The sequence below is a fragment of the Schistocerca piceifrons genome, chromosome X (genome assembly GCF_021461385.2).
Source record: "Schistocerca piceifrons isolate TAMUIC-IGC-003096 chromosome X, iqSchPice1.1, whole genome shotgun sequence".
Taxonomy (NCBI): Eukaryota; Metazoa; Arthropoda; class Insecta; order Orthoptera; family Acrididae; genus Schistocerca; species Schistocerca piceifrons.
The window spans coordinates 381,521,857-381,536,083 of NC_060149.1; the positions used below are offsets into that span (position 1 = coordinate 381,521,857).

The 14,227-nt window shown below is 37.2% G+C and overlaps 1 protein-coding gene across 2 annotated transcripts in view; it reads right to left on the reverse strand.

The window, feature by feature from the left end:
* The window catches only part of LOC124721534 (ras association domain-containing protein 8), an 85,345-nt gene that overhangs the window by 43,413 nt on the left and 27,705 nt on the right, over positions 1 to 14,227 (reverse strand). For both annotated transcript variants that reach the window (XM_047246559.1, XM_047246558.1), the window contains exons 2-4: positions 9,052 to 9,162; positions 8,302 to 8,955; positions 4,514 to 4,651 (exon numbers count right to left, since the gene is read on the reverse strand). In XM_047246559.1, the coding sequence (XP_047102515.1) occupies positions 4,514 to 4,651; positions 8,302 to 8,955; positions 9,052 to 9,162 (903 nt within the window). The remainder of the gene's footprint in view (positions 1 to 4,513; positions 4,652 to 8,301; positions 8,956 to 9,051; positions 9,163 to 14,227) is intronic.

Consider the following 14,227-nt stretch of genomic DNA (forward strand, 5'->3'; position numbering starts at 1 on the left):
GTTGAAAATGTGTGCCCCGAACGGGACTCGAACCTGGGATCTCCTGCTTAAATGGCCTTTTATACAGACACTACAGTCATATATAGTTAAAATATGGCTTTCCGGCCATTGACCTTCTTATGCGAACGCACACAATATGCCCGAACTCGTACGGGACTTGGTAGATTAATCTGCCACGAGTAATGAGTATGATGGGCAAACATCTATTAGGCGCACTACGAATGTAGTGGTGTGGACATGTTGGGAATGTGGATCTCATGGGGAGCGTGCAAGGGAAAAGTCCCTGCAGACACACTATCCTCTGTGCCCGCGGTGGCTCAGATGGATGGAACGTCTGCCATGTAAGTAGGAGATCCTGGGTTCGAGTCCCGTTTGGGGCACACATTTTCAACATGTTCCCAATGAAGTACATCAACGCCTGTTTGCAGTTAGGGTGTCCATTTAATTATCATTTCATTACTGTCTGGTTTCCATACAAGTTGTAGATAACTTTTTGCTTCCTATATTTTATCCCTGGTACCTTCAGAATTTCATAAAGTGTCGAAACTGCCATAAGCTTTTGCTAAATCTACAAATATTATAAATGTAGGTTTAATTTCTTCAATCTATTTTCTAACATACGTTCAGGGTCAGTATTGCCTAGAGTTTTCCTGCATTTCTTCGGAACCCAAACTGATCTTCCCTGAAGTCTGCAGATTTTCCACTTTTCCGTAAATAATTTGAGTTAGTATTTTGTAAACAGACTTAGTAAACTTATAGTTTGGTAATATTCACACCTGTCAGTACCTGCCTTTTTTTGGAATTGGGATGATTACATTCTTGAAATTTGAGATTATTTCACCGGTCTCACATATTTTACACACCAGGTGGAACAGTTTCTGTGTTAGTAGACCATCTTCAGGCCAGAAGGTGACACCCCTGGTGACCGTCATCAGCAGTTGACGACTGGTAGATGACGAGCAGAGCTGTAGAATACTCTGGGAGGCAACAGTCATCAGCTGGCAACTGGTGCCTCCCGGCATATACTACAGCTCTGCTTATCGTCTACGTGGGTCACCAATTGTGTCATCCTCCGGTCGGAAGATGTCTACTAAGACTGAAATCGGTCACTGGTAATGAAATAAATCATTAATTGTGATAATTTTCGTTAAAATAAGATACAGATTGCCGCCGTTGTTCCTAACATACTTTTGAAAGTTTTATCACAGCTGACTCTCCCAAGGATATCAGTCCGCAGCTAATGGTCTCACGGTCTTGTTCTTGCTTCCCGAGCACGGGGTCCCAGGTTCAATTCCCGGTGGGGTTAGGGATTTTCACCTGCCTCAAGATGACTGGGTGTTTGTGTTGTCCACATCATTTCATCAACATTCATGAAACTGACGAGATTGGACTGAGCAAAGGTTGGGAATTTGTAAGGGCGCTGATAACCACACAGTTGAGGGCCCCACAAAACGAACATCATCATCATCATAATGCAGAAATTCATTCATATACCATTCAGAATTACTAAGCTACACTACTCATTGTTTACTGTGTCCAATTTCAGAACGAAAATAGTTGGATATGCGTACAAAAGATGAGAAGAACACTGTAGTAAATTTCTGCAGGTAAGATGTTTTTGTTAAACATGTATTTAAAAAATAATAAATGCCCAAATATGAGAATCATTCATTACTTTAAACAATGCAGAACTGGGAGGCAATGTTCACCTCACCTCAGGATTTAGAACGCATGACGGGACGTTCAGTCTATAGCAGGGGTTATCACACTGTGTTCCATGGGAAGTGAATGTGTCCTCCACAAAAAACTATTAAAACGGCATTTCTTCTTATTAAAAAAAATACTGTAATTTCTGTGTTACAGTAATGAGTTAAATTTAAGTAACCACTGGATAAAACAAGTTTTTTTCTCATTTTTAAAAGTTTATAATTTTATTAACCTTCATAATAAGGAAGGTGTTCCATCAAAGTGCCAGGATTCTCAAAGTGTTTCATCTGAGGAAAGGTTTGGGAACCATGGCCTACAGCGAAAACAGGCAGGAGACACGACAGGTGGAGAGCACGGCAAGAGAAAACCTACATGCAATTGTAGACCACAATACATTTTCAGTAGGTTGTTTGACTGTATTAGCATACAACATGAATTATCATGGGTTTAATTTATGGAAACCATAGTGCAAGATGGATACCTGAAAATTAGACTGATTAGTGACAGTGCCCAATGTAGTAAAATTTCTTTCAGTATGTGTGAAGAATGGACAATATGTGTGTAACATGATAGTTTGTAAACACACTGTAACATTGATGTCCACCTTAGAATTGCTCTTCGCCATTCTCGAGATGGTGGAGATTGATTGTTAGTGAGCCACGTGTGAGCTTTTGCATTGTCTAGGCGAACCGAGTCATAAAAGAAAAAGATGCCAGAGCTCTTGTGAATTGTGTAGCCCAGAAGCATATCATGGAATGAAATTTCAATTTATTTGACAGGTGTTACCTCCATTGCAATTTAGTGATATTCACTAAAGGATGGTTATCAGCTACAGTTGCAATATTTTGTTTTAATGGGCTTGACTGGCTCAAATCTTAAGGCCATTACAGAGTGCAAATAATAGGCTTCATCACTAACAAGACTAACGCTTATGATTGATGGATGTCTATTTCACAATGTGCATCTTGTATTTAGGCTTATGAAATAGGCCTAGATGTATATTATGTCCAGTAAAACAAATCATTGCAATTGGACACGTTTCCTTCTTTCGAACTTCTAAAGCAGCAAACAGTGTGATTAGAGCCAAGATTATAAATTATTTTCAATGGGATAATCTGCTCATGGCACACACATTTATTTCATGGATAACAGTGACTGAATGGCAGGGTGCAACAGTGACACAAATGCTTCTGTAAAGTAGTGGGTACTGATAACAGCATCTCAATGCAGTAGCTTAATTACGTGCACAAGTAAAGTAGGTCAATATCACAGTATTTCTGATTTTTTAATTCCTGAAACAAGACCTTTTAATTGTACTCTTGTAAAAGGAAAAAAATGGTATTGTAAGCAACTGAACTAAAGGGGACAGATAATCTATGGTACATCTGTGGTATCTAACAGCTAACTATGCTACTGTATAACACCGAACATTGTTTGCTTTTCGAGCTGAAGAGCTGGGATGAATAACCAGACTAGAAGAGAAAATGCATTTATATGTATTGGAACAAAATCTACTGAACAACATGAATTTCAAACTATAGTGGACAATTAGAGACGATAAACTTTTCCAGTAATATGGAAAGAAAATTATGTAGAACTGTTTCTCTTATTTTAAACTAAGTGATGTACAGGGAGTAAACATATAACCAACTATAGCATCCTCCCTGGGAGTCACTGGTTCACAACACAGACGTATATTGTGAGCTGCTGCTGCCCCTCAAGGCCACTGGCGATACCCCCACAGAGATGCCGTGTAAACAGTACAACCTCAAGCATAAGCACACCATGTCTGTTATCGACCGCACTCACAGCTGCCATGGTAATTCGTGGTACCAGCTCCACCACTAGAGGCACCACAATTAAAGCTGCCATTGCAGGCACCGATTATCCTTTCAGTAATCATATGCCAGCCTCTCTCACAGAAGTATTCTGCCGCCATGTAGCTTTAAAGGTCTAAGGATCCAAATGTCCTGCTATTACTTCATTCAGAAATCACCAACAGAGCTGAATAGGTGAAGGTGGATCAGGATACTTTAACTCATTTACAACAGAAAATTTCTAGACATACCAATAATATAGAACCTCTCTGATAATGTTCTGATAAAACACATTTTTAGCGACTGGTGACATCTAATAGGCATAGAAATTTTTCCATATCTTCCTACAGGTTATTTTTCACTTCAGCAATGTTTTGCAGTGTTCTAACTCAAGTCAGCTGATTTTCTAATTATTTCTTTGCTGTTTAGATTACATTGTCACAACATATAGAAAACATTTTTCAAGTCAGTTTTATTTTACGCACTGTACTTCTTGGGAACTGCAGATGAGAAACATCTAATGATGATATAGCATTTGTGAGAACGTTGCAGATTATTAAAAGGGTAAGATTTGTATTAAAATTAATGTGTTATGCTTTAGATGTTCTTACATCTCCCATACTATTGTGCATCAAATCCCAAGGCTGCACTTCTTATACCTGTTACAGAAGTAATAAAATTATCATCAATCCAAATTTTTTTAGTTACAGTTGCCAACAAATCCAACAAACATGTGTAAATCTAGTGTTTAAAATATAAGATCATTGTAGACAGATTACAAATTTGGTTGAATAAGGATGGGAGATACAACTGGCAATATTGTCGTTTAGAGGACCAATGCTGCCACAAAAACCTAAATAGAAATCGTTGGTAGGGAAATGTGCTTCTAGCCTAAAAGCAATAATTTCACTATGAACATAAAAAGACATATTTAAGCAATACCAATATATTAAAGGCTGAAATACTATAAATTCCAATGAACTGCATACCTTTGCAATTTCTGCCTGCTGGGCAGCAAGTTTTTCTCTCTGGTAATTGACAAGCCTCATCAGATCTCTGTACTGGGCATTGTAAAGAACAGACTCTTGATGGCAATCGCCATTCCCCTCCACAGACTGCTGAAAATCCTACAAATACATTTACACATCACTACGAAATAAATAAAAATGTATCACAATTTTACACTAAATACAAAGCCTGACATCGTATTTATGTACAATTCAAACCATTATGTAACTTAATTATAACCAAAGAATCAGGCCTTAAGGGAAGGTTTAGTTGCGATGTACCTGAGCTAGGAAATTACATTCATCTGATCACATTGAAACCTTGATTAGAGCAAATACAAGACTGAAATACAATTACAATGATGCCAGGTTCACAAGAAAGAATAGATACCAATCAATATAATTATCTACTTTGGAGAAGTAGAGAAAAATAACACCTTAAAATTGTATGACATAACTGAAATGTAATTACAGTGAACTTTAACAATAACAACTGACATGAACATTAGTTTACAGAACAGGCAACCAGAAGTACAAGAAGCAAAATCACTTTTAGTAAGGGTGGTAATGGAGGAAACAATTAGAAACAAGTTATTGCAAACAGAATTGACACAAATCAGAGAATGAAAGGAATCATACAACTGGAAAAATTGATTTCACAGTGAAAAAGTAGAAAAGATGGTAGAACTCTTGATAAATGGAAATTGAGATGCAAGGCAGACAACTGCTCACGTGTACTAGTTGGCAACAACAAAATAAGACAAATTATCATTCTAATAAGTGCAGATTATCACCTGAATGGTTTACTGTACATGTCAAAAAACTAGTAAATGATGTCAAAAGTCCAGTAAGTGAATGAAAAAGATGAAACAAGACCTAGCAGAACTATCAAACAGAATGAACTTAATTTTTAGGGAATAATCTGGCTGCAGTACAAATAAAACAAATGCTCAAGTACTGAGAGTAATGAAGTATTAAACAAAAACTTGATAATTATACTGTAGGAGCAAAGATTAAATTCTCTTTGGGTACCAAAATTACATAAAGTGGTCAAAACAAAACTTACATTTACATAAAATATGCACTGGGTGTACCAGGAAAATGTACAGGGTGGCAATTATTCAACTACATGAAATAAAATTACTTCTGAACGGTTTGAGTTCAGATGTTCAATCTGTATGATTGGCTGTGGGATATGATGGGAATTAGTATGCACATGGTACGGTTTGGTTTAGCAATGAAGCCCGCTTTCATTTGGATGGGTTTGTCAATAAGCGAAATTGGCACGTTTGGGGGACTGAGTATCAGCATTTCGCAATCGAGAAGTCTCTTCACCCTCTGTGGGTGACTGTGTGATGTGCATTGTCCTGTCACAGAATAATCGGTGTGATGTTCCTTGATGGCACGGTGACTACTGAATGGTACGTGAAGGCTCTGGGAGATGATTTCACCCCCATTATCCTAAGTGACCCTGATTTCGACTAGATGTCGCTCACGCAAGATGGAGCTTGATCCCATCAAAGCAGAAGAGTGATGTTCTGGAGGAGTACTTTGGGGGACCGCATTCTGGCTCTCGGGTACCCAGAGGCCACTGGCATGAGCCTCCATTGACTGCCATATTATCCGGATCTGAACACATGCGACTCCATGGGGATATATTAAAGACAATGTGTGCAGCAATAACCCCAAAACCATTGCTGACCCGAAAACAGCCATTCAAGAGGTCATTGATGTCATCAATGTTCCTACACTTCAGATGGTCATGCAGAATTTCGCTATTCTTTTGCATCACATTGTTGTCAATGAAGGCAGGCACATCGAACATGTCATAACCTAAATTCGATTATCTGTAATGACATTTATATGTTGAATAATATGTGTACATGCCTTAGCTTGTAACTAACTTACATTTATATAGTTCAATAATTGTCACACTGTATATATCTAGTGGTATCAAATAAATGTCAGAGTTCTACTACGAAGTTTACAAAATCATGAATTTTTATATACAAGAATTTGTAAACAAAATGAAGAGCTGCACAACAAACAATTATTATTTTTAATATGTTCTTTATGTCTATATCCATATTCTGCAAACCACTGTAAAGTCCTTGCCAGAGGGTACTTCCCACAGCACCACATATTAGGTATTCTTCTCATTTCACTTGTGTAAGGAGTGTGGGAAGACAGACTGCTTAAATTTCTCTGTGTATGCAATCTTGTTTTTGTGGTCCCTTCAGGAACAATACATAGAGGGTTGTAGTATGTTTCTAGATTGTAAGTAGGCCTTCAATGCATAGTTGGCATCTATCTTCAAGCATCTACCAGTTCAGTTTTATCAGCATTTCTGTAATGGTCTACCATGGCTCAATATATCCCTTATTAGTCCTATCTAGTACTGGTCCCATACACTGGAACAATATTCTTAGATGGGATGCACAAGTAATTTGTAAGCAGTATCCTTTGTAGACTGACTGTATTCTCTCAATATCCTGACCCTGACAATGAACCAAAGTCTGCCACCTGCCTTACCTATGAGTCTACACGACTGCATCATCTGCAAAAAGTTTAAGTTTAGTATTGATATTGTCTGCAAAGCCACTAATATACAAGATAAACAGCAAGTGCCTGAAAACACTTTCCAAGCGCACTAACGATTTCATAATCCTACAAATTGTTATACCCAAGTATTTGTACAAACTGACTTACTCTAATTGCGAATAACTGATATTGTATCAAAAGTCAACATGTTTAACAGCATAATCTGCAAAAACTTTTAAGGTTAATATTGATATTGTCTGCAAGGTCACTAATATACGAGATAAACAGTAAGTGTTTGAACACACTTTCCTGGGGCACTCACGACGTTGACACGATGTTACTTCTACATCCGTTGCTGACTCTCCACCTAAGACTGCAAGGCTGCACCCTCCCCACTGAGGACTCCTCAACCCAGTCACAAATGTCTCTTGATTCCCCACATGATTATATTTTCTTAGTAAGTGCTGGTATGGTAGTGAGTCAAACGTTTAACACAATCAATAGATTGCTTCTACCTGACTGTCTTGATCCAAGGCTTTCAGGATGTCAAGTGAGAAAAGCAAAAGTTAGGTTTAGCATAGCTGATGTTTTCAGAACACGTGCTGGATAGAATAGAAGGGGTTATCTTATTTGGAATACCTCACTACATTTGGTTGCAGAATATGTTCTAAGATGTCAATAATAATGGATGCTAGTTTTGTGGATTACTTTCATTACCCTTCCTGTAGATGGCTGTGATGTGTGTTTTCTTCCAACAACTGTGCACAGCTTTTCTATTTGAGGCTCTATGTTATATTATGGTTAAAAGAGGAGTTAACTTAGCTGCAAATTCGATATACAATTTGATAAGGTTTCCACCAGGCCCTGGGGCTTTCTTAAATTTCAGCGATTCTGAAAATTTGTTAAGATTAAAATGTACACAACACCGGCAAAAGTAAAGCAACCACCAGCAACATGTACCACAGTTGAGCCCCTGTCCCCTCCCCAAAGAAAATGGTGATAGAAAGAATAGCAAACTGTGTGTACCTACAAAAATATGAGATCTCAAAATAAAAACAGATGAAAAAATACATATGAAATTGCTACAGAAAACAAACAATGTATTTACAGAGTAAATGAAACTGTTAAAATTACACTTTCCAACTTCTGACTTGTTCTCAAATCTGAAAATATTTTCTTGTATTACGGGACCAAACTGTGCATCATTGATATTTGCTTATGTAACCTACCTTGAGCAGATTCTTCTTTGGTTTACTACGGCTAGCTGATGGCGGAGGTGAAACTGCTGTCTCTCGGCTCGGTGAAGGCCCATTTCGTGGAGTATGTACCGGAGGAGGTGGGTCACGATATGGCGGAAGGCAGCGTTGAGGTGGAGATGAAGGTCTGGGTGGTTCTCTGTATGGTGGAGGAGGAGCGTCACGTCTTCCCTGTCCAGTACTGCGGTAACCAAAAGGTGAGGCAGTGCCATCAGAATTAGAAGAGTTCACGGTCTGACTAGGAGAACCATTGTCTAATGCCTTATTAGGCAAATCTTGGTCATCTCGTACCTCCAGTGGTTGTTTCACTTGAGGTACACCTTTAACTATACCTACATTGTCACCCCGTCTTATTTCTGTTAGCACATGTCCATGATGGCCACCACTGAATGTCAGTGATTTCCTAATGTCTTTACTCCGATCTGGCACATGTGGTGAATTTGTACGCCAGTCGGGTGATTCGTTAAGCCCCAAAGATGGTGATGTAGCTGTCGTAACTAGGCCTCGTAGGGGATCCACCGGTTTTTGACGTACTTGTTGCTGTCCACTTATTCTTGGTCCCTCCAACTTTGAACGTTCCAGAATGAATTGCACATCATTTGAATACTCTCCCCATTTTGTCAAGATCTATAGGACAAAATAGAACTGTTTGAGAATTTTTTCATTTTAGAGAATAAAAGCTTTCATAAATACTTTTGAAGAGTACCAACATTACCAACACACCTCAAGTGGATGTTCATGTGGTGCAAGAAGTCTATCAACATTTCTCCACCTTTCAATCAGAGTGAACCGACCAGTCTTCCCTGTGGCATGTGCCAGCGCATAAACAACATCCTAAAACAAAATCCAATCTAATATATTACATTCTGTAGATGTCATACCAATTCTTAGTCTAATAATTTCTTCTTAAATAAAAGTTACTCAAAGAAACCATAGACAACCTCTAAGAAATGGAGCATATCTACATACACATTTCCACTTCCAACAAGAATGAGAGAAGCATACGAATTTACGGAGTTAATCGCATAAACTGAGCAACAAATGGCACACCCTTAATTACAGAAAACTCCTATGTACACTCAAAGATGAATACATATACTTAAAAAGTATATTTACTGTATGAGGGTCATTTGGGCTATAGACTGGATAATGCAATTAAATCCAAACCAATTTTGTGATGTGTTTCCGAACTCCGAGACTTGGGTTTGGGCATGTATTATTGTGCTGAAGAAAGATTTATTTTGGATTCTTGTCAGACCGAACAGGTCAGAAACAATTCTTGAATTTGTTCAGAGTCTTCACACAAGACTCTGAATTAATTATTTACCCCCTTTTGGAAACTCATCCATGAAAATGACACGACCACTATCCCAAAAGACTGTCATCACAACTTTGCCAACAATGTAAACTGCCTTGAATTTCTTCATTTTTGGTGACTGCAAGTGGTGCCACTCCAGTAACAGCCTTTTTGTTTACAGCTGTAACAATGCATGAAAGAAAGGCTTTCCCATTGGCCCCAAACTGCTCCAACAGTTCAGATGAGATGGCATCACTCTGAATCTTGTGGTCTGTTGTCAACGTTCATGGAACCCACCTTGGGCACACCTTTGAATATTTGTGAGTCTCAGTAACAACATGTAAATTTACAGCACTCGCCAGTAGCTGCAGAGCCTACTGTCAAGTTGTGACGCGCCAAATTGCATGAATAATGGCATCCGTGTGATTCACCAAGTCAGGAGCAGTGGCTGTGACAGGATGTTCCGAACATAGATTATAGCTTGGAGCTCAGTTTCTGCACTTACTGATGCTTTAACTCTCTTTACCCATTGCTCAAGATTATTGCTATCAATCATTACCATACACTGTACACAACCATTTATGGATGTTTACAATGGTATTTTTCTGTAACAAAGAATTCAATTAAGCCACACTGTTTGTAAAGTGTGCCTTGCATATATGTCATTTTGAGGGTTCACTACAGCTCTGCCATCTGTGTGAACTGTTCGAAACTGCACCCATGTGCAGAAGAAACATCGAATTTGAAGCATCTAAAGGGACATTTTCCTATTTACATTAACAGCTGTAAAAAAATTTGGGGCATCATTTACTGAATGACCATCGGACTTCTGTGACAAATATCTCATAAAAATACTTCTCCCAATCCAGCTGTTTGAGACAGATTATTCAGATACATCATGTTACAGTTATCTTAGTACTGTGCACACAAACATGCAGAGGAGGACACAGGCTCATTCTATATGAAAAGAGACAAACTGCCGTTTTTAGAAAATCAGGGAAGTATGTATTTGGGCATGTGAATGCACTAATGAAATATAAACTTTAATGATTTGAAACTCATTTTTATTGTAATCAAGATATTTAGTTATGAATTGTCACCCCAAAGATTTTACGTTAATGTACTCGATGAACACCACGAAACGTTATATTGGCTGAACTTATTTGCTTTCTGTGGAACAGATGATGCAAAATTGAGCAACTTGCTACGTAACAACAGACTTCCTTGATATCCTACATTAAATGATTTTTTCCAGGTGATTTTTCTTTTGAGTTTTCTTCTCTTTTTGAAAGTGACAGGGATTACTGTCACACCTGTGACGAAAAAGACAAAGTTGCTTCTTGTTTCAACAAGTACTTCATAATTTTTAATATTCTAGGGAAGTAATGTTAAGAAAATATATTAATTGCCAAATCAAAACTATTATTTTTTGAGAATAACTGTATTTTATCCCGGAATGCTGTCACAGTTGTGACAGTAATATTTTTCATGGGTGTGACAATATGCACACATTTTTAAAAATATTCCAATGTAATGAAATACCAGTATGTAAAATTTGAAACAAGCTGCTTCTGCTCATGTGAAATGTTAAAACTGGTGAGATACAAAACAAATACAGGTCTACTGACATTGGAAATAAATGTAAATAACGTATCTTGCATTCCTGGATAATGACTTCTTCAACAGAAAGAATAAGAAAGCTGCAGCATAAAATGAAGGAAGACAACTGAAAAATGAAGAATACTTAAAAGGAGAGAGAGAGAGAGAGAGAGAGAGAGAGAGAGAGAGAATAAGAAGAATGAGGAATAGGGAGGAACTGCTGATGAACAAACACAGTCTACTAAAAAAGACAGAGAAGGATGAAACTAGACAAAGGTTGTGTAGGGGCAGTAAACATAAAAATATGTCAGAAACAAACCATGCCAGTGACTTACAGTGTTACAAATGTTCGCAAACATTATGCAAGGCTGTAAATAAGGCAATAAAGTCATTTCCAAATAGTCCAAGCAAACAGACCCCTGCTTATAGGAAACTGATTTAGGAACTGGATCTTGCTGAAATAAAAAAGTTAAGAGACCCACAAAAGGTTCCAGAAGTTTGTCAGCTGCAACAAAAAAATTAACTAATTGAGTATTTTTGTTGAGATGATGTTAGTCTAACTATTCTTGGTATTCTGATATAAAATCTGTTAATGATCATAGTAGCGGAAAATGAGAGGAGGTTCAGAAGAAGCATATGATTATGACTTGGTGAGGCCTACGACGAATTTAAGAATACAAATCCTGATACTCCATTAGGAACGTCAACATTTTATTAACTAAGGCCAAGTCACACACTCGCAGTGTCAGAAAGACCTCACAATGTGTGCATTTGCAAATACCACGTAAATTTTAAATTTACAACCAAAAGCATTTCACATGTGATTCCAGATTTTCCCAATTCTTCTAAAGAGTTGCTTCAGGAAAATTGCTTGTTATGTACAAAATGAGGATTGTATGGCAGGAAAATGTACAAAGTGTAAACATGACCTCTCATTGTGGCTGACTAAGGAAAATCAAGATAAAATTCTCTCATGGAAGCAGTGGACAGACTGAGATGGAGTGCCAAAGTTGATGGAAAATATATCAACGCCGAAACCAGTCACTGAAGAACTAGAGGACCAGATCTCAACATTTAAAAGGCATTTCTGGATAAGGAGAAAAAAGCCAAATATTTTGAATCTTGTAAGAAAGAGCTTACAAAGAATGATGTTGCCATGCAAGTTGACTTCGCCAAGAACTTTTCTTTAATGTAAAAATTTACAAAAAATCATGTTTTCTGATAAATAAATTTACATTGTTGTAAATCTACCACGACAAATCATGTTTGAGAGTTGAAATTAAGTGGAATTTTTTTGCCACATGGCAAAGTGGCTGCTGATGGGATAGGGGGAACAGTGAAGAGAACCATCTGGAGAGGAAACATTAGTAAGAAAGTGGCAGTGAATAATACAAAGGAATTTTCTGAGTATGCTAATGGTAAATTGAATGACATTCAAGTACTGTTCGTTTCAAGCAGTGATGTAGACAAGACAAAGAAAAGGCAGTCAAGGTTTTGGAAAGATGTCATTCCAATTCTTAAAGTGCTTTCCAACCATTATTTTAGAAACTATGGCAATCATCATATTTTATCTGCAGAAACATCTGGCAGTGAAATGATAAGATACGAAATCTTTTGGGAAATCACTAAATCTAAGAAACAGCTGAAATATTCTGACATTTATTCAGATTCTGAAGAGTCTAATATTGAAGATAATCAAGCAAAATCAGAAAATGAAGTACAGCAACCATAAGCCCAACTAAGGATATGAAAGCCAGAACCTTTCTGATCACAGAGATTCAGAGCGAGAGGGGGAAATGGACAGAATTTTTTCGCTGTTTGCCAATCAGTGTGTGTGGCTGGTGAAATCAAGATCATGTTTTTAATACCATGTGAGAAAGAAAAGAAACTGTTTAGCATCAATGAAAATTACATTTCAGTTCTTTCTTTACAAAAGAATGTTGTTAAAATTTTGAATCCTCCTACATTTCAAACGGAAGGAAGTTGATTTTTTTTAATTATTTTCATGACAAAGTTATTTATGTGTGTATTTCTGTGTATGTTCCTTTAGTTTGTTAAGCATTCAATCCTTTATTTATCTGAACATGACAGTGCTTCATTATCCATATTGTGTAATATGCTGAAGAACACAAAGGACCAAGTGAGGTGGCACAATGGACTTGTGTTCGTGAGGACGATAGTTGAAGTGCGTGTCTGGCCACCCTGATTTAGGTTTGCCGTGATTTCCCTAAATCACTTCAGGCAAATGCCAAGATGGTTCCTTTGAAAGAGCATCTAATCTGATGGGAACGATGACCTCGTTGTTGGCCCCTCCCACCAAATCAACTGACTAACAAAGCAACCAACCAAGAGAGTTTTTCAGTTAAAAGGGAGATGTTCCTTAGTTTCTATTAAGGAATTGAATATTTTTATTAATTTAACAACAACACCACTTTAATTGAGCAAACTGATTTATTGTATTGCCAAAAATGTAATTTTAATCCAATTTCAACCTTCATTTCTCTGAAATATTGAGAGAAGTTTGCACTTTTCACACTTGTGACAATATTATGTCACACCCGTGACAACGGAAATTATGTTATTATTTTGAAAATAATATTATGTTCTTTCTGATATTTTCATGGCTAATAAAGTAAGTTTTCAGTATTATACACTTATTATTTTGTTTACATATAATCACTCAGTTCACAGATTTTGTCCGGTGAAGGTCAAAGTGTTATGTTGTACTCCTGAATTTTGTCACACCTGTGACACATTGTTTTTGGTTAATAACATAGGTTTTCATCAATTACAGAAAAAATTATATTCAGGCTTAAAAAAATAATCAGTTTCCTTTTAAATGATATATATTGAAAGAGAAATCTTTAGTATGGGATATTTTAAAATTATTTTATAGTTAATTTATGGAGTTCATGTGTCACACCCATGATTATGAAAACACTCCACAATGAAATCACAAATAATATTGACAATAGAATAATATCCAGAGGAAATTTAAATCAA